At 40.0% G+C, this 25,211-nt stretch overlaps 1 protein-coding gene across 7 annotated transcripts in view; it reads right to left on the reverse strand.

Moving 5' to 3' along the window:
- SFI1 (SFI1 centrin binding protein) overlaps positions 1–25,211 on the reverse strand; it is a 34,310-nt gene that overhangs the window by 5,198 nt on the left and 3,901 nt on the right. For 6 of the 7 annotated variants that reach the window (XM_083803854.1, XM_083803855.1, XM_083803852.1 and 3 more), the window contains exons 4-30: positions 24,253–24,324; positions 22,035–22,142; positions 21,644–21,738; positions 20,044–20,161; positions 19,695–19,797; positions 19,077–19,233; positions 18,147–18,308; positions 17,547–17,617; positions 17,035–17,127; positions 16,553–16,650; positions 11,799–11,880; positions 10,731–10,909; positions 10,426–10,501; positions 9,674–9,769; positions 9,197–9,273; positions 8,376–8,478; positions 7,795–7,891; positions 6,961–7,121; positions 6,456–6,530; positions 6,086–6,160; positions 5,524–5,700; positions 4,523–4,764; positions 3,341–3,436; positions 2,888–3,149; positions 2,068–2,215; positions 1,203–1,329; positions 433–535 (exon numbers count right to left, since the gene is read on the reverse strand). In XM_083803854.1, coding sequence (XP_083659980.1) covers positions 433–535; positions 1,203–1,329; positions 2,068–2,215; positions 2,888–3,149; positions 3,341–3,436; positions 4,523–4,764; positions 5,524–5,700; positions 6,086–6,160; positions 6,456–6,530; positions 6,961–7,121; positions 7,795–7,891; positions 8,376–8,478; positions 9,197–9,273; positions 9,674–9,769; positions 10,426–10,501; positions 10,731–10,909; positions 11,799–11,880; positions 16,553–16,650; positions 17,035–17,127; positions 17,547–17,617; positions 18,147–18,308; positions 19,077–19,233; positions 19,695–19,797; positions 20,044–20,161; positions 21,644–21,738; positions 22,035–22,142; positions 24,253–24,324 — 3,253 coding nt within the window. The remainder of the gene's footprint in view (positions 1–432; positions 536–1,202; positions 1,330–2,067; positions 2,216–2,887; positions 3,150–3,340; positions 3,437–4,522; positions 4,765–5,523; positions 5,701–6,085; positions 6,161–6,455; positions 6,531–6,960; positions 7,122–7,794; positions 7,892–8,375; positions 8,479–9,196; positions 9,274–9,673; positions 9,770–10,425; positions 10,502–10,730; positions 10,910–11,798; positions 11,881–16,552; positions 16,651–17,034; positions 17,128–17,546; positions 17,618–18,146; positions 18,309–19,076; positions 19,234–19,694; positions 19,798–20,043; positions 20,162–21,643; positions 21,739–22,034; positions 22,143–24,252; positions 24,325–25,211) is intronic. The other variant, XM_083803858.1, reaches the window with a different exon arrangement.

The following is a 25,211-nucleotide window of genomic DNA, read 5'->3' on the forward strand; positions in this document are numbered from 1 at the left end:
AAATAACAGGATTGCATCACTCATAACCAGTTAAGTACAGTCACTTTAGAGGTCTAAGTGCAGTACACACACACAGACAGCTGTATGAACTTAGGAACTGACAGCAGTACGGATGCAGTCAGTGTAGTTTCGTTACACTTATCTGAGAGCCCACAGAAAGTTTTAAGACAAATTAATTAAGCCGCTTATGTAGCTTGAAGTGAATCTTACATCTACTGGAGCTACAGCTATGTATCTGAACAAGTAGGAAGATGCATCTACACAGCAGTCTTTGTTCCACTCAACAGCTCACTTCTGATTACCAGTTTCTCTTCTCTTGATTTTACTAATACCTTACCGCTGATTCCCCACAACTAGCGCTACACTTTAGGCTAAGCACATAGCATAGTGATAATCACTTAAGTAACTTGAATTTGTTCACTGTTTACCCACCTGATCCAATTCTTCCCGAACTTTTTGTACGCTGTCTTGGTCCTCTAGTTGTGTGCTCATTTCTAGCCACTTACATAGAATCCGTGCCTGCTGTTGACAGGACCTGATAAAAGGGATTAGAAGGATTCTTATCACAATTAGGAGCCAACAGTGTAAGCCAATTTAGACATGCAATTAATGCTTGCAATAAGACTTTTTTTGTTTGTTTCAAACCAGTGAGTCAAGTCTAAAAAGGGGGGAAAAGGATGCTGAAAAGTATAAAAATCTGTATGAAAGCTCCTGTCTTCACATCCTACTCTTGACAGTTAGAACCTTTCAAGCCCCATTCTCTTTCAAACATTTTTGTAAATTTGTTCTACTGGAGAAGTAATCTGTTATCAAACCCTAGCTACATTATTATTATTATTGGAACTGACAGTTAAAAAAAGTTAAGTCTTTACCCCTCATGGTAAAAGAGTTGAAAGGTAAATTTCAGCTGCTCTGCCAAATTCATTTGCATTGCCTTCAGACTATGCCCAGTGACACTCCTGTCAAGGTTTCTCCAGTAGCTGCCAAAGGTATAATTAAACCAGTTGCTGATTACACAAGTTCTTCACGTACCCTCTCTCTCACCTCGAGTGAACTATTAAAAGGACAGAATTCTTCTCCATTTAATTCACAGTTCTGCTGTGAAAAAGAACGGTTTTCAAAGTACAAAGAATTCACACAAAGAACGCAATATTGTGTGGACAGCATGAAGAAAGGCTGGCTATAGGGACTTTGTAACATACTTGAGTTCCTGCTTCCTGGTGAAGTAGTACTGCATTTGCTGTTGGATGTGTCGGAGCTCTGCTTCCAGCTTTCTCTGGAACAACGTTTCTTCTTTGGAACTGTGCTCCCTCCTTTCTTCCCATTCAGCTGAACAGAAGATAAACAGCACAAGCAAGGAAAGTAAACTTACTCTGTTTCTTCTTATTAGGGAAAGTCAGGTTAGTAGGCAGGAAATACGGAACCCTCTTGAGTTATTTTCCCATTCTGTCACCATGTGATACCTACCTGTTCACCCAACAGATCAGGTACAGTGAGAAAGAAGGAGTCCTGACAGCATTGCAGGCTTTCAAGACTCCAGTTTCAACACACCAAAGATGAGAAATGATCTAGTCAATGGATTAGAACTGCAAATGCTGTTTACAATGTAGTGTTTCACATCTACTCTATAAGTCTGGCCTCATGAAAAACGTTCATGCCCTTCACATCCTGAAAGATGCAGCATAGAGGGATGCTTAGACATCATCCATCCCCTGTAGGTTTTCCCAGCAATTACAGTACTGGGTGAATTTTTCCCTCCCCAAGAAAGTTCAGCTCCATATTCTTGCCTTATGTACATGAATGCCCCAGCACTAGAACACAGTGTTGTTAAAAACCTGACCCCTACTAGTTCCCACCCTTCAATCACCAAAACAGGACTTTAGTCCCCTGCCTCAACAGAGTCCACACAACTGTATTGCCAATCCAAAATAAACGACTGATTCTTCACCTACTGATGTTGGCATACAAGAATTCCTTGTCTCCCCTGTGTTTTGGGGAGTTGACTTGCACTCTTGCATATATTGGAGGAGTACATGTAACTGCTGCATCTTACAGCTGAGGACCTACCTGCATTTTGGTGACTCTGTTTTCCAACTAAGTTTTCAGGTGACAGCAACTGTGACTTTAAGTTTGGTCGCAACTTCTCCAACTCTTCTCTCTGTTGACAGCCTTGGGAATGGGCTCCTGTGTGACCATGCACAGGCTGACCTCCTCTCTGCAAGATCAGAATGATATTTTGATCCTCAAAGGAGCACCTGACCCAAGCTACTAAGCCCTGCTCACACCAAGACATCACCTGTAGTTGCTGAGCCTCTCTCACAAGCACTGCTGCTCCTGTGATATTTCAAGAAATGTGCTCTTTCCTTTCTAGCAGGAAGAAATTTCATATAGAATAACACCTCCCTTTCCGCATGAAACAGAGGAGTTTAAAATGCAAGCACCTACGTGCAGGTAAAGTGAATTTCAGTTTTTGAGACTCTGAGCTATAGCCAGTGCTCCTAAACTGAGTTACTCTTAAATCCCTATAATCTGGTTGACAAACTGTAACTGCTCTGAACTTGTAGAAGGAGCTGCACTCTCAAGTCATTTTCTAGGAGGAGCATCCTACTGTGAAGAACACAGGACCATTAAAAAGGCATGAATTACAGTACAAAGCATACGGGTTGGCCAGCAAGTGAAACGTTGCTTTGGACATTTGGAAAAAAAATTCTTGAGCATGCAGAGACAGTTCATTTAATCAACTTCTAAGACGACAACTAGTACAAGAAAAAAAATAACAACTGGATGAGCAGTTCTGTGGAGTCATAGGAAGAAACAGCAATAAGCAGCATGTGGGCTGACAGGAGCCCAGTAAACACACTAGTTTTTCCTTCAGCAATATGCTCACCATTTCTGATCCAGCCTTCTCTTGGGGCATAAAAAATGAAGGAGACCGTAGCTCTGGCTTCTGCACAGCACGGTGCACATCACGTGTCCACAATGGTACAGATGGGAGAGCAGTGTGTGTCAGAGATGAGTTGGAATGAGTGGTACTGCCCACCTGAGAAAGCCATTTACTGGTGCTTTCTTCCATTTCAGTTGTTGGCATTAAGTTCCCAGTCTGAGAAGAACATTTGTTCCCATCTGTTTGCTGAAAAGGTGTCCCTGATCTGTTAGGGGAGAAGGAAGGCACCTGTACATTTGAACTTACTAGTTTTATACTTCACAGTCGGTGAGGGAAAAAAAAGTAAAAAAGGAAGAATCTTGCTGTTCCCTTGCACACTGAAATAAGGTCCTGTCTTGTGGGGTGTTAGCTGGCTTCCTAAACCACCAGCAGTACTAATAAAAACAGATTCTCTACCTCAAAAAAGGAGTTCCCAGCAGTTCCTTTCTTTCTAGAGATTCCAGAAGGAAGTCAGGTGTTTGTGGTGGTAATCTTGCTTGTCGCACAGCCTTCCTGAAAAGAACAAACAGAACCAGTAATGACATAGATTCATAATTATTTTAAATTGGTATAAGCTGGCACTGCAGCTAAAGAAGCACTTTTATTCTGTCATTCTACCCCACCCTGCAACCTTGCTCTTGCATGCAATAACTTTTAAAGATTAGATTTCAACCTGTATCAATATTGCCAGCTGGTTCACTGTATGCATGACTGTGCGTACACAAGGATGGGTGGAAGGGGCTGAACTACTTTTGGCAGCATATGCTGACTTAAAGAAATGTGAAATTTCTACCTTATAGCCCATAAGGCTGCTGTCCTGGGCTCTCAAGATTCATGGAAGATTCTTCCTTGCATTTGCCCCATGATCAAGGAGAATTTTTTTCTTTTTAAGGAATAGTTTTCCCAGGGAAAAGAAGAGGTCAAGAACAAAGCCTTGTTTCTACATTGCCAGAATCTTGATCTTTATCATTTCATCATTACTTCAGTGAAAAAAGAAGAGTTTCACTGACAGCTCTAAGTCACTTGGGCAAGATAAGCTCTCATAATGGTACAAAATCCCACCACTCCACATCTTTCAAATGTTTCTCTGTGTAACAGATCCCATGACAAATGACCAATATTCTACAAATTCAGAGTTGCATATTGAGAAACTCCTAGAGGAAAGTATATAGCTGAGCTGATTCTACTCATCACCAGTATGGAAGTGAAAGTCACAAATTCTTTCATTATTTGATGGCCAATGTATACATTATGTGGCAGCTCTTGCATAACTCAGCAAAGCCAGCCATTTGGTAAAGCATCAGAGAAAGGGAATTTGCATGGAACTAACGATCATCACTGTGAAAACTTGGAAATATAAAAATGAGCCTGAGGTCTATATCTACCAATATATAGTCTCAGCTGAACTAAAGGACAGGGTGTTTTGCTTTGAACCATAAACAAAAGCATATGTCAGATCCAAACAGGAGCTGAGACGCAGGGCTCCAAGATATGGATATAGACATGTAAGTATATAGATAGATGGATACAAAGCGTATGCTAAGGACTACACATATATACACCAGAGTAATGCAGGAGAGACTGAAATTTTACACTTACGGCTCACTGAGAATTGAGTCACCACCAGCGAAGTGAAATGGTAGATCATTGCATTTTGAAGGCCACGGCTTTTCCTCTGCAGAACGTCCTCTTGTCTCAAGGCTAACATTAGGTATTTTAAATGTCACTTGTTTTTTCAGAGGTGACACAAAAGAACAAGGCTTATTTAATTTCTTGTAGAGAGCTTTCTGTTTCCAGAGCATTGCACAACGATAGACTGTCTGGTGAAGATTGCAGGCTGCCTGTCAACACAAAGAATAGCAAAGCATTTGATGGTTGAGGGTAGACAGTAACACCACACTACCTAGGGTGAACACCACCACAGAAAGGAACTGCAGTTTCTGACGACCTGAGAGCCATACCAGCTCTCCACACTAAATGAGCAGGTCCGTGTTAACATTCAGATAAAGAGAATTAACTGGGTAATTCTGCAAAAAGGCAGGCTGCACGCAAATAAACAGAACAAGAAGTGTCTTGTAAACCTGGAAAAGAGCTGGAAAAGCTGACCAGGAACAAGAAATAATCAATACATGCATCCCTATCTTCCTTTCCACACACAGGGCTGGACAGACATTCAAAGGCACAAGTGACACTATAGCCCATTCTTGCAGGTCTAAGCAATACTAAAGCTAGGGCAGGATGAGATGCAGCTTCTAATGCTTTACGTTAACACAGTCCCAAGTTTAAAAACCCTAGTTACAAGCAAAAGTCTTATCCAGCTACATCGTCTATGGCAGGATTTGGCCAGTTTTGAAATAGCTTCATTAAGAAAGGCTCCCAGTTACCAACACAAGTCTCAAGCACTCTACGTTCAGTTGGGGGAAAAAAAAAAAAAGGACAAGGTGTTTTGCTTTGAACCATGGGTAAAAGCATATGCCAGATCCAAACAAGAGCTGAGACACAGGGCTCCAAGGTCTATACACACTCACACAGACACACTTCAAATACAAATCAGAGATTGGTGCCCTGGATGTATCTGAGTGTTCACTTGTCTCTTTCACCTTCATCTGATGCTGGGTTTGGAGCTGTCCCCGCAACTGTTTCATGCCAGCAGTGTACCTCAAGATCCAAGTTACACCTTCTCTCATGAGGGCAGTACGATAAACTCCCATGGCTTCTTCAATGCGATCTTTCCTCTCCTGTTGCCCTCGGACAAATCTCATCCAAGCACTGAATACCTACAACACCGAGAGCAGATACCTGGGACTATTACAAAAACAAGTTCTGGGTTAGGGACTGCACTCCCCCTGCAGACAAGAACGCTCTCAGTTCCATTAGACAGTAATAGGCAGAGCTACAGCAGGACAAACACCACAAGGACAAAGGAACAGGGATTTGAGTCAGCTGAGTCAGCATGGAAAAAACATGCAATTTTTATTTTTTTTTTTATTTGGAAAACAGGACATAGGGACAGTTTTCCAGCATCCCAAATCAGTATTTAGGACCCCAAAGAGGAAAGGAAAGAGATGAGCTCGTGCACTCTGCTGATTGCAGTCAGACCTGCGTATCAACCACACAGATCCCAAATACATTTGCCTGCCCCCAAGCCTTCTACACACTTACCTTCCTCTGCAACGAAAGAGACCAGTACCACAATGCTTGCACTGTCTTCTGCTTTTCCCATTGCTGCTGCAACAGCTGTTAGAAAAAAAATATATACGTATATTGTACAGCAATCAGGTTAGGAGTTTACATATGCCACACCAGAAACACTAGCCAAATCAACCAAAGAGGAAGTGCTGGTGGAGCCTTAGCAGAATAACCTACCCCATCTACCCAGTATATGTAAGGTATCTCTTGCACTAGTGGAACCAAAAATCCAGAGAACATTGAAATAGTTTTGTTTGCTCCTCATGTAAACGGAATATGAAGGAGAAGAAGGGGTAAGCATCAGCAAGCAGCTATATACTTAACCCAGAGGACAATTCCTTACCCGTGTCTTCCAGCAGGAGAAGGAAGTAGAGCAAAGTCTATGAGTCATTAGCTGATCTGCCTTTCTCTGTAGCAGCTGTAAGACAAACAAAATAGAGAGGTGCTCACAGTCAAACCCCATTTATGTGAGCCAAATGCTACTAGAGCAGAACAGGTACTAAACAGCCTTTACCACCCTTTGTACTGTTGAGGCCAGCCACTCTCAATATCCAAGTGCTCTATGGTGTAACCCCATCTGCAAATATCTGTGAGCCCACAAGGACTTCATTAACAGCAAATGACCCCACGCATGGCAAGCCTGACTTGTCATCTGTTAAGTCTGTTAGTTCTAACTGAGACTTCTTCAGGCAAGACACAAGCATGTTCCTTCTTCCTCAATGCACAATGCTCTCACGCTCTTCCTCAGCCAAGACTACTATTCCTATCGCTAGGAAATGTCTGGCTCCTCTACACCAGCAACTTCCCACCCTGGGTGACTGGCTGGGGAGGTTGCTGATCCTTCTCACCATTTTCCCAATGCACCGCTGATGGTATTTCTTCCATTTTTCCAGGTACTTCTGCAGTAGGTGCTGCTGGTGATGCTGCACTGCCCTGTGCTGCTGAGCCCTCAGCATCAGAGACTCCCTAGTAAATTCCTTCCAGTGAAGAAACAGGGTCTGTAAACGCACTATCAGGAGAAGAGAAATTAACTATCATACTACCATGAAAGAGACACTATTAATCTCAGAGAGTATCTAGTGATCAGCTACTCTTCCAGATTGTTTTGGCAATACTTCACACTGACTGTACTCAGCACTAGGAAGAAGGTTAAGTGGAGCGTTTCAGGTATCAGACAGTGAGCCTTGACTTGCAAGTCTTCCCTGATATCACTGACATTCTTTATAATCTTTCAGAAGTCATTTGCCATCTTTGTGCTTCAGAGCCATCAGCCACAACGTTTACATGAAATCATGAAAATGTTGGCAGAGTTTGAGGGCCTTTCCAAACTAATTACTAGAGAAAGATCGAGGCAATAATTGATAAGATTACTTTCATGACCCTCAGATCAGCGATGTCTCAGCTTCTCAATGTTAGTAGTGGGCAATTCCATTGAGGAAAGAAGTGTTATCATCCATTATATAGACAGGGAAACAAAAGAGAGGCAAAAGTCACAGAAGAAGCCTTCAATAGAAGGCTGGAGTCCCACGTCATTCGCCGTTCAATGGGGCTTGTCCATGTAGTCTTAATATCCATTCATCTGCACAGATGATACAAAAGACTGCCCTGCTAAGCCACATCCTTCTAAGGTCCTTATGCGGACAGCTAAGTCTTTTGACAGTTTAATATTCCCATCAGCTCACCCATATCCAAATGTTTTCTGGCCTCCATCACAGCTGTCACCTTCTGCTGACGGTAATGCATTTGTAGTAAGGCAGCGTACCTCCACTGTAGAAACACCTAAAGGTACAATGCAAACAAGAGACAGGATAAAAGACTGACATTACAACATCCTTTAGAAGTACCACATTCTTGACACCACAATCATTTTCCACATTAGGCTCAGAAAAATGGTGCAAATTTCCTAAAAAAAAAAAAAAAAATGAAATCGAGCAGTATTTTAGAGGGTTTCCCCGGCATTTTTCAGGCAATCTGTTCTGTCCCACCCACAGATAATACTACTATGCTGTATCAGACTGTTTTTCCCTTCCAAGGAAATACGGAGAAGGAAAGTAAGAAGAAAAACCATGCGCTCACTCAGAGACAACTGTTTCAGAGATGCCTGTAGTAATAACCTGGGACTGGGAGTTTGGATCTCCCAACTTTCAAGACTTCTCTTGATTGTTGCTCTTAAATTAAGTTTTTGGTCCTTCTAATTGCATTACCTGGCTCCTGCCTAAGCTAGCATTCATACAGACCTTGGTATCTGCTATACAGAACATACCTTTGACAGGATTACTCTCCTGTAGTGTGCATCTGCTCGTGTAGTTGCCTTAGCTTCACAGATAAGGGCAAGGGCATTTTCTCTCCATTTATACAGAAGCTGTCTGTAGGCAAAATGAAAACAAAACAAAACAGAAGACATTAAGAATTATTCTCACTTGTTTGGCTGGTACCTTCCCACTCACAGGGGAACCAAAACCAGCTGCCTCTATAAACTCAGCCTTGCAAATCAGTTCTGGTTTCTGCTGAGAGAAAACAGAAGGCAGTGCAAAAGCAGAATACAACCTTAAATCAAGCATCTTAAGGTAAGTCAGACTCTGCAAGTGGCTCAAGCTGTATAGCTCAAAAAACAAACAAACCAAAAAAAACCAACAAAAGGAGGTAGTTAAAATTAAAGCAACTACAACCAATATATAGTGACTTAACCTTAATCATTCTCCTTACTATAATGGAAGAAAGCCTCTACATATTCCAGGCTGCTTTAATATTACAGCAGTCAGACTATGCACTGCAGGGAATGGTATAGTTTGCTGTCTTGAGTCTCTCATGGGGCTAAACACAGATAAGTCCAGCATGTGCAATAGGTAAAGTCAATGAGATAGTTTAAAAAAAAAAAAAAAAGTTAAAGCAAAACAGATGGTGATCCAGTAAGAGGTTGAATTCTTTTAGTTAGTTGACCAGCACAGAAATAGCAATGCAGAGTAGACAATTCCCACCACCAAATGCTCAAAATTTTACACAGGTGGCAGCAAAAGAAACAGAGTAATTTGATTGCAATGTAGTCACTTCTCTGTCATGCTGCTTAAGGAAGTACGGCCTTACCGCAGCAGTAGTCTAGCGTGCAGTTTCTCCTTTTCAGCTACTTGGTATAGAATGCATTGAATGTTATGTTGATAACTCTGTAAGAAAAGCAACGAGACGTGAGATTTCCTAAACTGCCAGGACCTTTGAGGAGAGAAGATATCTGGAAACTCTTAACAGCAGCTTTAGAGTTAAGGAAAAAAAAAAAAAAAGCTCCAGCCACAGGAATCAAATGCAGTTTTTCTGAGATGTGTAGTCATTATATACCCGTTAATGCTATTATTTATCATTCACCAAGACCACAAGATGCCATTGCTTCTTTTGCTCCAAAGAACAATGCTAGAGCTCACACTACCCAGCTACAATAGCTTCCATTCTACTTTGCACATTTGGTGCATAAGCACCTGGCGTGAAACAACATAGCAGCTTGTTATTTCTCACTGAAACATTTCAGCACACACAGACAAGTTCCACAAAGAAAAGGGCATTCTCTCTTACCTTCCAGGCTGCCAATGTCTTGCTCAGTAGTGTGTGCCGATAGTGCATGTCTGCTTGCACCAGCTTTGTCCATTTCTCACACCGATGTCCCACATACTACACGGAGAAAAAAAAAAAAGGCAAAGATTAGATAGATATGTGATGGAGGGAAATCTAGCAATGGCAAAGAGCAGAGGGAAAAGGACCATTCCTAATCTCTGGTGAAACAGCAATTCTTTTTCTTGCTATGAAAGGTTCTCAAACTAGTGCTGCACTCTGCTATTGCTCTCAAAAGGGCTAGTTGAGGCCTTTTTTCCAATCCTTTTTCAGGAACCCTCTTGCAGATGCATTTGCTACACCATGCCGTGGCAAGAGACGGCATAAAAGTGAAATGCCATCTGATATTGCCTGCTATGACCTGTGCATAACTACAAGCCACATACCACAGACTTACTGCAAATTTCTAACTTAAATAAAGCTTTGCAAAGGACATACTTAGTATTGACTAGGAACAATTTCATCACACTGATGCTGGTTACATTCTCAGATAAATCTCCAAAGCTCTAGTTCCATTCTCACTATCCCTAGACAAGCGAACAAGAGGAACTCCCTTTATTCCCTACACGATTCCTGTTCCAGCCACACTGAACTGATTTTATCCACCTGGCAAGAGATGAAAACTTAGGAATGACTAGTGTTTAAAATCAACCATTTCCTTTAAGGGGTACAAACAATCCGATTTCAAGCATTTACCCATACATTAACTCTCTCACCTTTCTCCACTTGTTCCAAGACTGCTGCAGACACTTTGAATAGTGAAATCTTAGGGCTTGGCTCTCCTTGAGCCTCCTATGGGAAAAAGAATTGAATTATTTCTCCTCCAATACAATCCATGTTACTAGACACCTCTAGCACAGACATGTCCATGCTCGCTATTGTCAGTCTACTAAGTAAAAGACAAACCAGTAGAATCTAAAGCACAAATAAGAAGTCAGTGACTAAGAATTAAATGCTGCTGTCAGAAATGGGCCACCACAAGGCTAATCCAAATAATTCTCCCTTTTAAAAAACTTCTTACTCCATTTTTCTCTCCTGAGTTTTTTGTTTCCACAGACAGAAAGCCTTTAGCAGCAGCAAGTCACTGTAGTGATCTCCTGCACGAGCCAACCCCTTTTGCTCTTCCAGACGTGCAGCTGTTCTTCTACACCAGAGGCACCAGAAGCAAACCAGCAGTTGCCTTTCAAAATGAAATACAGCCTATAACGGAGAGAAGGTGGCAATGAATTTGTGACACAGGCCAGCTGCAAACAACAGAAGACAATTCTTCAAAGTTGACAGGCATAGAACCGTCCCCCATATGTTTTCATCTTTTTTATTTTGAACAACAATGGACACAAAGTCCCTTTGCTGTGTGAACAGTGTTCTACATGTTTCTATGTATGTGAATGGAGAAACTGTTACCAGAAAACAGAAGACCAAAGAGGAAACACAGAAGCTGATAAGCAGCTTGTGAAAGACTCCTAAGAACTGATAAGCTCCGGAAACAAGGCCTGTTGAATATGTATGACCAGATAAACTCAGAACACCAAGAGCCAGCCCTATCTCCACAAGGCCACCAGCACACACTACCATTGACTACAAGTTGTGCAACTCGCCACATAAAATAAGGCAGTGGCTGATATATTAAAAACTACAGGATTATTTATACACCTTAGGAAATGAAAGACCCCTTGAGGGACTTCCTGGACACCTACCTAGAAGCCACAACTGTGTTTGCACAACCCTGTATTTATAGCTAGGGTGGTGAACTAGCTGAGGTGACTCCTCTTTATTGTTTCAACCAGGTAACTATGAAACAGAATGAGAGCATATACACACACTATGTGAAGGAATAAGAGAACGAACAGCATGAGTAGTTATCTGCTGACAATAACAGTTTGATTCTATTTATTAATAAGCAGCTTAACTTAAAATGGTTATTAGCAAATATTGGTTGCAATGCGTCCCCTGATTGGATTCTCCACCACCACCACCAGAGAAAAAGGTATTTACAACATCAAAGCCCATCTCACATTAACTGATGTTCACAAACAGAAATCATCCCCTCTATTTCCTGAGCAAGACCAGGTAAAAGAATTACTTTTACCTTCTTCTCTTCCATTCTGTATTCTTGCTGCTTGCACGCCTTCAACAACCACATGTCAAATACCCGTCTCATCAACATCTTCCTGCAAGTAAAGAGGGAGAATATCAGCACAGAAGATAATTCCTTCAGACAACTTATTTTATGAATTTCAAAAGACCAATCCATCTACAACTTAAATAGTTACTTCATTTTCTAATTCATGCTAGCTAGAAATCAGGCAGCTCTGTGTCTCTACAAGTCTCTGGGTTAAAAAAAAAAAATTGTCTCCTGAAATCCTATGCAAAACACATGGGACAAGACTAATGCATTTACTGAAGTTATTACAACTTCCTGCTTTCATTCAGATCATTCAAAAGATCATTCCAACTACTGATCAATTAATTTATTTTACTTACACAAAAATATATAACCTTTTACTTCTTCTCCATTATAAATATATTCTGCTCCCTCCTCCCTTGGAAATCTTTTGACGATACTACTCTTTTTTTTTTTCTTTTCTTCTTTTTTTTTTTAACAAAGAAAAACAAACATTGTAATAGGACTTGAAAAATATTATGACAACAAATAACAAAAAGCAGAGTGGTCTGGTGTCAACACTGAATGAATTCTACCAAAACCTTTTTATAAACAAGGCAAAGTTAGTTGCCATCAATATCAAAGCTTTTTTCTTTCTAGATGGAGATAATCCTTCCTTTCTAGCCTGCCACCCTCCCAGGGATGCACAAGACTTATTATCAAATAGCATCCCAAAGTTGCAACAAATACGTATTTGTGATTAAGAACTATACACTCTCACACAGAACACACATGGTAGAAGTGTCGTAGTCCAGAAGTTTGAGTTAGTCTAGTAGAACTAACACCCACTCAAAACTACATCTGTTATTTCTAAAACTCAGTCATATGGGTATATTAATTAGATTATCAGCAAGTCCCAGCCCTTCTCTAGTTAGCTCAAAACACGTTTTGGACTCTTAGCAGCTAATTTTTAGTAGGTAGCTATTACAGCTCATTTCAAATTTATGGTAAACAACATGAGTTAAGTGAGTCTTTCTGGAGGGTACAGGTAGCTGCCAACAAGAGCATCTTTGATCTACAGACGGTCACAAATCTCAATTGATGGCTCTTCTGGGGTATCTCCTGATCACGAGATGCAGCAGCTGGGGCACTGACTTATGAAACAGCACATAAGTGCATCAGAGATCAACAGGGAAGTTGAGTGCTGGCAAACTGTCATGAAAGTTCTACTTAGATCTGGTTGGAAAACAGCCCCAGACCTCTGAACAAAGAACACGCTCCTTACAATTGCATGTTCAGGAAACAAGACTTCATTTATACTCTTCTAAAGAGAAAAGATTGCACTCAAAAATATTTCTGGCTTATGGAATCAAGGTACAGCTACAGAGTCGATGAAACCTTTGAACCATGTATTTATTCATCCTCTCCCTGGTGAGAGAGGCATAAATTACACTGCAGTAATTTCATGCTACAACGCATTTTCACTGAGCTTATCCTCCTGGGACTTTCAGCCTTCTCTCTCTCCTTGTCTGCAGAAGATAAGCTAACGCACCACTTCTGCACTCTAACACAGGGTGGAAAAATTCCCACTTGCTTGCAGAAATGCTCTCCAAACCTACTTGTGACTCTCCCAAAAAGCAAGCCAATATCCAATGAAAACCAAGCTTCCTGCAGCTTGTTTTTCAATTGTGAAACCAGGCTTCCGACAGAAACACCGCAATCTAAAACAGAGGGTGTGACTGTCCTCTGCAAATGAAAGCTGTAAGCTCCCAAGTCTACTAGGAAAGAAGATTCAATGTTAAAAAAACATTTTTTCCCTCCCAGTTTATGCAGGAAAGTGTCCCAGGAGGAGATTCATTCTAAGAATGTTTCCAAACATAACCCTTCCAAGAGAAGAAAATAAAAATTGTTAGTTTTCTAATATAGAAAATGGGAGATAGGGTTTAATAGCATGAGAAGTTGTGACCCTAACTGAAGGGTTAGGACTGAATCCAAGGCTAAGAATACAAACCAAGGTAAGGTCCTTAAGGAGTCCCAGAAAAGACGAACATTTTTTTCTCTCCATCAGTATTTCCACCCCCCTCCGATTTCCACAACGAACAAATGCACAATCTTAGAATTGCTGGGCATTTCTGAGGCTCCATAAAAGTAATCAGTAAGATATATCATACCCTGAGACAAAGGCTAATGGCTGAATTTTAAAGAGGTGATGAGAACCCATTGCATCCATTTACTTCAACAGAAAGCAGAATCATCAAGCAACTTTGAAACTGCAGTGTGAAATTACTGGCAATCTTGCTAACTTAAACTGGAGTAACTCTAGCAATTGTAACTGATTTATTTTGGCGCAAGACAACACTTGTGAAACAATATCATCATTGTGAGTTTGGGTTCTATTCCTATGAGTATCACACTGGTCTTGGAGCCAAAATTAAAGCTTACAGGTATATCTTGTTTGTTTCATATTGAATCTAACTGCACATACTGCAACTGACTGCAAGGTAGGTAACCAGAGTAATATTTCCTCAGTGACCTCTGAACAAAACCAAAGTGATCCTGAAGTCAAGACACCAAGCAATCAGTTTTCCACAAATTAAGAACAAGCAGCTAAGACTCCTGAAGAACTCTCTACAAGGAGCATTTCTATTTTCATCAGGCAATCTAAGTGAATCTTATAAAACCTATAGTTATTAAAGACTCATTGAAGCAGCCCAAAACATCATCCGTAACAAATGGATTTCATAAGAACAATCATAAGTCTGTGTGGAAGAACAGTAACATTTTTTTCATCTCTCTCCAGTGTTGTTCACAGCTCTTAAACTACTTCCATGCCTGAAAGGCTGTCAAGATTTTATTCCCCAAATGTCTATTAGTTTTGACTTATTGTCTCTAAAGAGGTGCAACCAGCCTGATTCCTTTTCAGAAGATTTCCACAGTCTCTGTTTCCTAAGAGATTTAGAACAACACTATCTGAAATAAATAACCCTAGTTAGTTCAGAATAGATTACAGACATTTGTCTTTATGGATTTGATTCTAACATTGAAAATACATTGATGACTTCTCTCAAGGAAAGACAAAATAACCTGTGCCTCATTAATGCAATAACAGATGATACAAGTAGCTTGTAATCATTTAGTTTGGATATTCAGTGGCTCTTGTAATCCAGTGCTATTCATAGGGACTATGAACATTGCTATGTTCATGAACTGTAAGAGAGGTCCTGAAATCAAAACCAAAACTGCATTGGGTAAAGAGACAATGCCTAGTGATCAGTTATTACAGCAAGGAAGAATTAGAAGAAACCATCCAAGTAGTTGCTAAAGAAAATAAAAATAAAAAAATGCACAAAAATATAAAAATGCACAAAAAATGTAAAAGCTACCCTTCACCAACAACAGACCAGCAGAACATCATTTTTCTATTTTATTTAACTGACTAAATTGCAGAACTATTTGTAATTTCAGTCCTTTTAACCTTTCCTCCCCAAAACCAAGCCAAATGATGTGCAACACTGTTATCCACTCCAAGTTAGACGCCAAGCTTCACTCTGAATCTTGCACCTGAAGAGGCTACTTTGAAGCAGTCTAACATAAAAGCCAGCACAATCAAATTACAATTGTTCCTCTAGACTCGGATGCTCAGATGGCATTAGCATCATCTGCCCTGCAGAGCATGATAAACGCAAGCTGTCAGTAGAGGATTCAGAGAAAGATGGTAGCAGACTGTGTTCAATAACCAATGCTCAGCAAAACCACTATCACCTATGCAGTCCACAGACAATAAAATCTACTGAAACACTAGGGAGACCCCACACCTGCCTGAACTTTCTCCACTTGACATGAGAATAGCCACAGCTTGAGAGATTTGTGCAATAACGATGCCCTGAAAATTAAACATGAATCAACTCTAACTCAGAACCAAGTATACCACTTTCTCTTGTAATATTAGTCTCTCCTAATCAAGGAAGTTTTACAACTTTCAACCAACCCTGCTGGGAGGATTAGAAGAAATGAGATAGAGATTTGATTGTGTGGAAGATTCTGATCAGGCCACAAGGTAGTTCTCTGAACTGTAGAAAAATCAAATGTCTTTTTGAATGTGAGGTGTGCTAAACAGCTAAGTACATCACCTATAAGCATGCATGGCACAGCAAGGCTTCCCTTCATTTCCTTGTTACTCTGCACTTCATTTAAACCAAGCAAATCTATGTGGTTTATTGCACTAACGTGCTCACTTGGGGATAGGCTTCATTTGTTTGAGAGCAACACCACAATACTGTGGTTGAAATGTTTTCAGTTTCAGCTCTAGCTTCACGATCTGTGCACTGTACAAGACAGCATGCTGCACTGAGTAGCACAGACCCGTCTGGTAAAGGTCTCGCTCTCCCCTGCTAAGCTTCATCCAAAAATCAAAATCAAAATCAAATCAAAAAATCAGAAAATCTCCCAAAGTAAAGTAGCAGCAAGAACTTTGAGCTCTGTCTACCTACTGCTCTTACCAAGACAACTTCCATTTTTTGTATCCAGTATTAAGAGTCTCATAGCTAGGCTTAATCCATCTCCCCCTCACACTTCAGAGAGAAGCAGGAGCTATCAACTGTCTATTATTCACAGAAAACATGAGAGCAATTTGCATCAAGACGATCATGCTCCTAAAGGCATTAGCAGATTTGAAAACTGAACCAAAGGCTCACAAATCCCACATTTGTATAAATTTATATGAATATTTCTCTGCATACCTGTAACGTGCATGAGCCAAGGATGTTAAGGCCTGCTGTTGTTCTTCCTCCTTCTCTTCCAAACGGGACTTCCAAAGGTTCCAGAACTTCTGCAGCACCTGAAACGGAACAACAAAGATATTAAAAACATAACTATAAAAGGAAGGAAAAGAATGCAAAGAGAGATTAAGTGTCCTAAGAAAACTGCATGCAGCAGGCAACCATTGTTGCAGCATGCTGCACTGTTTCATAACACAAACTTCTTCTATCACCTGCTATAATTTGTTCTGGCAAAATAAAAAGTCATGATAAACATTAAAATCAGAAAACTAAAATAACATACCTAAGATTGACAGTTGACTCAGACAAGAGATTTTCTGTGGTTATTAGCATTTAGAATAAAGCCACTGATTTAATAAGAAATATTTTGTAGCTGGAAGTAGACACCAATAGGACAGCTCAAGAAAAACTCTGACACAAGAACTGTACAAAGTCAAACTCACTGTAATCTGATACTGACGGTATGATAGATTTTTTCTCATTTGCTGAAGACGAGTGTTCGTGACATTCTGCTGAAGACCCTTAAACCCAAGTTTCTGTAACAGAAATAAATGCACACAACTTTCACAAAATCCAAGTCAGCAAGCACTCATCGGTTTAGAACTGGCTGCATATTACAGACAACCTACATTTGATGCTACTCCTTGCAATATCTAAAATTTACAGTCTTGTCATCAACAAAACCATGCATCGATCTCCTCTCACAAATCATTGTTTCTCTAGCTAAACTAAAATTCCCCTCCACGTTCCCAGGGTTTTACTGTGAGACAACTAACTTCCCCATCTGGATTCGACTGGCATTCTGTAACATCTGGAACTTGGAAACCTGATTTGGAAACTCACCATGGCAGAAAACATCCCCTTGCACCATTGTTAGTGTTCATGGCACAATGACAGTCACAAGTATTTTAATTCTCTCCACCACCTCTTCCACCCGACGTAATGGTGCTCTTACCAGTAGATGGTGCCTGTGATGTTTTTCAGCCAGCTCCCACTGCTGGTTCTCTTCCACACACAGCACAACATCTGTTACTGAGTTAAAGCATCTTTTACACAAACACCCATCCTGATAAATACACAACCTCCTCCCACAGAAGGGAACTACATCTTCATCTAAATGTACTTCAACATTTGAATTTCCTGCACTGTTATTTGTAGGGAGATATTTTGATTACAGTCAGGTTTTAGATTTTGCAGGCTTAACGCAATACATTTCTGATTCACTGTTCTGTAGTAGCCAACAAGACAGCTCAAGAAAAATTCTGACACAAGAACAGTATAAAAATCAATCTCATTGTAACTTATGCTGACAGTATGACAGATTTTTTTATCATATGCAGGCAGATTTTTTTCCTGCAGGCTCTTAGCTATCAAAAGGCTAACATACTGTGATTGCAAGTTTTATTAATTGTTAATACAGCCTTACATGCATCCTTCTAATGATACATTTGTTACCCATGCTACTACATGATATTCCTGCTTATTAACCAGATCCTCCCACTGCAGTAATGCTCTTAACCTTAGTAATGCTAGCAACTCAATAGAAAATGGATACAATGCTTCCAGCGTGCAAAAGCTCTCCATAAAGCAATCCTCGCTGATAGTTTTTCGATCTCCTTTTGGTGAGCATGTGCTCTTCTCCTGCACTCCCATGACTGCCGCCAATTTGAGAAACACTGACGGACTATCCTGCCTTGGTGATGCTCTTGAGCTAGCTCTAGAAAACAAACACACAAATTACTCATGAATTATCCTGTCCTGGACTCATTTATTTCACGTTCTGAAGCAACAGAAGCTCCTAGCACTGGAAAATGGTGGTAAGAATTCAGTTAACACTCAGCTATGGACTACATTTATTTTTGATCACAAAGGCAATTTTAAAGCAGAAACATATTGTACTGATTCAAGAAGGGAAATGAGTTTCCCTTGATTTAACAAGTGCCACTGTGCCACTTGTTCAATAGACACAAGCTCACATTTCAGTATTCTGCTGTTACTAGTTTTCTAATAGCCAAGCTGAAGTCTTTCCACTACCACCAACCAAAAGGCATTCACACAAATGTCTGAACTTGTCCCAGTGACTTCAAGGGAAAAACAAAAGAACTGGTGTAATAATCTTTACCATTCTGTAAGAGCTGCGATTTGTCTAATTACCAAGAAAATCTTCACACAGATTGACTGATAATAGCCCCAAATGCATCCTTCTCACACATCTTAGAATATAATCTGCAATGTGCAAGTTTTCTTCAAGGGAACAGTAAAGCATTTTCTTTTAAATCACATGGAAAGCAGGTGATCTTCCTCGCACTTCAGTACAGAACCTCAGCTAGCCAGGCCTGTGGCAATGTACAGCCCAAGTTGCATCTTACCATCTGTTGGGACAGCAGCAACAAGAAGCACCACAGTGTCTCCTAGAATAAACATCGCTGTGCCCTAAGCGAGGGGGCTGAGCCCTATTCTGCCCTAACTCACAATTGTCACTCACCATTCTGACATTTCTTTGCTCTGTGGAGTTCTAAGTATCCCAGCCATGCTTCCATGCTTTTCTTCAATTCCATGTGCAGATGGTGAGTTACTGCCTTAGTCTCCTTCTGCTTGTCGTTCTGGATGAATAAATACAGCTCTCGCCACTGCAACCAAGCCTGAAAGGACAATTGAGGGAGGCCAGCAAGGGGCGAGAGGGGGACAGACAACATTAGGGAAGTAGAACAAAGAATTCTCCATAAGTACAAGAGTGGAAGCCATGAGCAATGAGGTTTCCCAAGTAAACCATGGACCCTGACCTCCATCCTTTAGGAGGCTGATTTTATACCCTGACATTCCTTCTACATTTATAGCCTGCCCTCTCACTCCAGTCCATTAAAATACCCAAAGCAGCATCAGCGCAGAAAAGGTAGAGACACAAAGAATTTCCACAGCAAACATTTTTCCTTTTTTTTTGGTGTGTGTGTTTGTGTGTGTGTGTGTGTGTTTTGTTTGATGCTTTCACGCTTTTCCCATGAGAAATCCAACTTTTTTTTTTAATTGATCTGCAATGTATTAGTCACATCTGTGTGCAATTTAAACATTAGAAATGGTAGCAGCAGGAGTTCTTAGGACTTACTCGAAACTGTAGGCTCTGGGCCCAATGCTGCAGAGCCAAAACATTCATTTTACGTCCAGCATGGTTCTGATAGCATCGTCTTCTCCACACTGCCCATGATATGCTGCCAAAGCAATGTTACAGACATTCAAAAGCAGGTTCCATAGTTTTGTGCAAGAAAACACCTTCCTCTCACTGGAAAAGGTATGAATAACCACCTTTTAAATTCACAGTCTATAGGCATACTAGAAGAATTCAAGTAAAAATCAAACATGAAACAAAGCCACTACAGGAAAAGATCACAGAACACGGGTTAAAAAACACAGCCTTGTGGTCAGTGCCTCCCTGCCTGTTTCCATTCCATTCTTACCGCAAACAGCTTCTTTCCCTGAATGCCAGTGCCATAGTCTGCATACTTTGTTTTGTCCTTCGAACATCAACATAAATCAGCCAATGCTGCCAGGTCCTGAGCAGTTTTTGCTTCTTTGCTGTGCAAAACAAAAAATTACAGCATCTTAAGTTCAAGCAAGAATTTGGCATTTTTAAGCACCCTGTAAACACCATCTGCTGTCGATCTCCAGGCCCCCAGCCTGCAGTGACACCTCGTGGGAAACCCTGAAATGACAGCCACCAGAGTCAGCTGCAACCATCCACCTTCGGCAAAGGGAGTCAAATGAACAAGAATCTCTGAAACAAAGATAGGATCATGCCACTTGTTCAGAACAGTGTGAATTATCAGAGTACGGCATTGCTTTGTCTTCAGTTCTGACAGGATGTATAATTGGATAACAACATTCAGCATAACAATCTTCCTAAATGAGAATTGCAGGATTTTCTTCGGTTAGTTCAAAAAAAAGTTCATCTGTAACTTTTCACGTTATTCTCACATCACAGAGAACTCAACCAGAAACAAGCCAAGTTTGTTTAGCAAGCCAGTCACACAGCTAAATCAGAAGTGTCATGAATTCCAGCTTACCACTTCATCCAGTGTGCTGCCCTGCCTCATACAAGTCTGGCTTGTCAGAACGGATATCAGTGAAGCAAAGTTATTAGAAAGAAATCATCAAAAATGTCACTGATTTTATGCTACTTCACATTTATACCTCAAAAAATACTTTTTTTATTTGGAAAATTTCTTTGTGATCTGGTAAATCAAATTTTGACCCACCTTAAAACAGGTCACTTTTCTATTATTTTGACTAAGTAGCACACAGATGCTCCTGTAATTACTTTAGTCTAGAAAGTCCATCAGTTTCTTTCCAAAGATGCCAGAATACATAATATTCCAAGGCAACATTCATATCCAAAGAGACCAGTTATTTTGTAAATCAACACAGAACAAAATCATGGTATCATCTTTAAAAGGGAGTCATCTTCCCTTTCATGGAAATTGATATTCCCTGAAACTGAAGGAAGTTGCTATCAATATAGGCAACTTCACCAGCAGGACAAATCCAATGCAGAGAAAGGAGCTGTATAAGACTAGGAGCACTTCAAAAGCTTGGGTTTCTTTTCAACTGCATGGCAGAAGCTGGAAGGAATAGTGAATACAGGTAGAATACGTGTGGCTAAGTTTATACCATGAGGAATCAGGCTCTAATTTCTATAGGCACAGTTGATGAAGAATTCCAGTAACACATTCTATTCAAAGCTATCTGTTCGAACACATATTGTGATAAAGTTAAAAACAAACACAAAAATGCAATTGAGACCAGATGGAGAGGCCCTTAAGCTTATTCGCTGACGCCCCTAACTAGCTACATAGCTACACAGTGGCACATCAAGAAGAACCCCCCTGCCAGTTCTAGACAGTCAACCATCTGTACCTAAAAACATTGCACTTTCATAGGGTAGGGGAGTTAAACACACAGAAATATGGAAGAGACAGAGATTCTGTGCAAACATTTCCCTTGGAAACTCCTATCTCAGCATGTCCCCAGTAAAGGTAATTACCTCCCTTCTACACTTACCATGAGACTCTGCAACACAATATTTGTTCCTCTTTCCCTGTTGCTGGCACACGTAAGCTCTCCAAGCCTTGAATATCAAATTGTGGAGTAAGTGCCTGAAAAATAATTTAAAAAAGCATCTGATGTAACAGCTACCAATGCCTAGAAGTAGGATTCTTTTAAGTTCAGCTGCACTCTGAAGATATGCTGGATAAGAAATTTTTACTGCATCCTAAGAAACAAAAAAAAGGGGGGGGGAGAATATTAAAAAAACAGTGAAGACATTGCTCTTGACCTAGATGTATCATTTTACTATATTAATCGTTCATTGGCATTAAAAACTTCTTCAGAACCTAAGGAAAATTTCTCATATAGCTATATACACACAGTAACAGAAAGCAATTTCACAAACCTGTAATGGCTGTCAGCTCTGAGTATCAACTTCCTTTCTCTGCAAACAGGCCACCGCTCCTTCCACACTCTGAACGTTTTTTGAAGAATCTTCTGGTCATAAAAGCATCTAGGCAGGTGAAAGATTTGGGCATGGGAAACTTCAAACATGTTTCCAGGTTGACCACCAATACATTCAATGCAGATTTTCATTTTGTCTGATAAGCCTAAGAGCATCTAATTGCATGCTACCCTAGTGTGACACCCTATTCCAAGACTCTTTAAGTATGACGAGAAGCAATCAGTTCATTGGCTCTAAATACTAAATGATGCAAATATTTTCCTTGCCAATTTTGGTCTTAGTTATTTTAACATAAAATATTTTACATATCAAAATAAATACAAAAGCTGCTTGCAGATTTTATAATGCTTTGATATTTCCATCGTGTTCTTAGAAGCAGCATACTGATCTCAAGTCATCCCAAATGTAAGATCTTTCCAGAGAACACTTAAATAAGCTTAAAAACTACTTCAGGAAGTTGCACATTATCCATGCCAAAAATGAAGCTGTTTATCTATTCGTTTACCTTCTCCTTCTGCATGGATGCTAACGCACAAAATGGATTTACAAGTCACATATGGCCTCCAAATCCTTTGAACCCCAGAAGAACAGCCTCTACTTCTACACCCAAATTTAATTATCACACCTGACCAGGTAAGAAGTGATGCTACATTTCAAGTGAACTGCAAACAACTAAAAATTCAGGTAGAAGAGAATCAATATGATGGAATTAGGATTTTGATCGCTTATCTCATAGGATAAAATTCTCTTTTAACTAAAAACAAGGGTCCTCATCTATTATTCAAGCAATTCACTTCTTTATTTTTAAATATTCTCTGAAACATTCTTCTATTTGGTCAAAACGACCTGACCAACATTTTACAAACGTGGAAGTTTCATCAGCTGGAGTATGAATGCTTTCCAAAATTTTCTCAACTGTTTGTATTTTGGATGGAGAGAAGGAAAATGGAAGGACCCACAAAACACACAAGCTAACAAACAAAAAGCATACAAGAAGCCCAGACTAACTTCATTAAACTGGTCTCGCCTATAATATGAACAGGATTAGGTCCAGAATACCTCAATGTTTGTCAGTGAAACATACAAATCCTTTCACAAGTTGCAATTCATAGCTACCTACCCCAAGTTGCTAAGTCATTCCAAGCACTCAAGCAGGAAAAAAAAATAAAGAAAAAGAAGAAAAGAAAGGAATAAGCTATACATTTATTTTTTACTCGGTGCACTAACATATAACTAACATGTAAATCAAAGCTATGGAGAACTGGCAACTCCTGATTCTAAAAAGGCATTTAATTATTGCTTATATTTCTTTCTCAACTTTAGAGAATATATTTCCACTCATTCTAAAAAACAACAGCAACAAAAAAAAACATTGTCCTGAATTTACACAGCCAAAGCAAGTAATGCAAATTCAGTATATGGGATAGCAAGAACAGCAAGGTTCACAGGACAGCTTCCCTTTACCAACTAAGGCAGGCACAGTCAGAATATTTTTAGCAGAGTACAGTGAAACTGGGCAACAAAGGGCCTGATCTTACTCTGACTGAAACAAATGCATGTCTTTCCACTGGTAACTGCCTCAGTTCCCAGGGGCGTGGTAAAACAAGAATGAACATGCAAATTAAAACTAAAGCAGAAAAGAGTATAAAAGTGTCGATTTTTAGTAGCTGAACACTAACAACAAAAATGAATCATCTGCTACAGGTATTTTGAAGTCAGATGCAAAGTGCAGCAAAACATATATAGATACACACATTAAGAACAACACTGCAAACAGTGAAATGAACTGAAGATCAAGATCTATTTGTGTTCCAGAGTATTTATAAATTTGAAAAATCATTACATTTAAAGCATGTGTTACATTCATACCCTATCATTTGTGTGCACCTGCAGTTCAACTTCATCAAGACAACTACAGGTCCTCTGAATATGGTTAGTGAACTTTAACCACAACTATTAAAACAACAAACAAAAAACAGGAGCAAGAGAAGTATTCAAATGATCTCAAAAGACACCCAAAGATTTTCTTGACAGCCAGTCGTCTCTTAGCCCAACGTTACAGTACTAAACCATACTAAAAAAAACACAAAACAAAACAATACAAAAACAAAAAAAACACAAAACCAACAAACATCTAAATTTCTGGAACTTCATCTACCTTGCTTTGGAAGGAAGAACTTGTCCAAATGTCTTTTTTGCCCACAGATAGAAGAACTTCCTTGCTAGGTATCTGGAATATAAGAAAAGTTTAGCATCCTTGGACTCTACCACTGTTAACTTCCAGGCAGCAGTAAAAATACGAACTTTTAGGCTAGTTTCAGTAATAACACTAAGGGTCTGACTCTACAGAGATCAAATGCATATACGAAATATCTACACCCTGAAATTAGTACCTTTAACAGGTCTACTCAACAAACATAATGAGGTCAGTGACACACTTGCCTAGGAAACCTAGGCTGACAAGGTATTTTCAAGCAGCCCAGTTACACTCAGTGATACTGAATAGCAGTCTGCTGATTAACTGGGGTGCCTTTTTCATTATTAGAAGAGTAACACTACTATTTCTCTGGTCAACCAGCTGTGTCAGACATATTTCCAGAACAGTGAGCCAATCTAATGTTTACCCCTGAAAGAGGGAGATGTTCCTTCTTTCCACCTCCCCCACAGCAGTTCTGCTTCTCCAGATGCCTGTTCCACTCACTCATCTACGACTGTGATACTATCACTTTTTTTTTTCAAATGGATTTAAGAGTTAATTGCTTCACAGATAGCCCCCATAAGCACGAAAGCTGACACAGCGATTAAAGCACACAGCCATGAAGAGGGCCTCCCTCTTTCAGCAAGCCTGAGCTGCTACATCAGCTCCATTTGTTCAACAAAGTACTAGGCTTTTGATCTCCAAACAATTACCATCCCATCTTTGTCAAGATTCCTTCAACAAAGGAATATAAAGAAACACAAGAGGAGAGCAAGACTACATTATTATACCTGGCAGTCCTCTAGTAACGCACAGTGTTAAACAGTCATTGTTTACATTAGAAAATCAAAAATGTAGGAAATTTGAGCTAATACATGTCTTCACTTTACCACAAGACATCTTCAGAACTGCCTGACAGA

Source organism: Anser anser (assembly GCF_964211835.1).
Source record: "Anser anser genome assembly, chromosome: 18".
Taxonomy (NCBI): Eukaryota; Metazoa; Chordata; class Aves; order Anseriformes; family Anatidae; genus Anser; species Anser anser.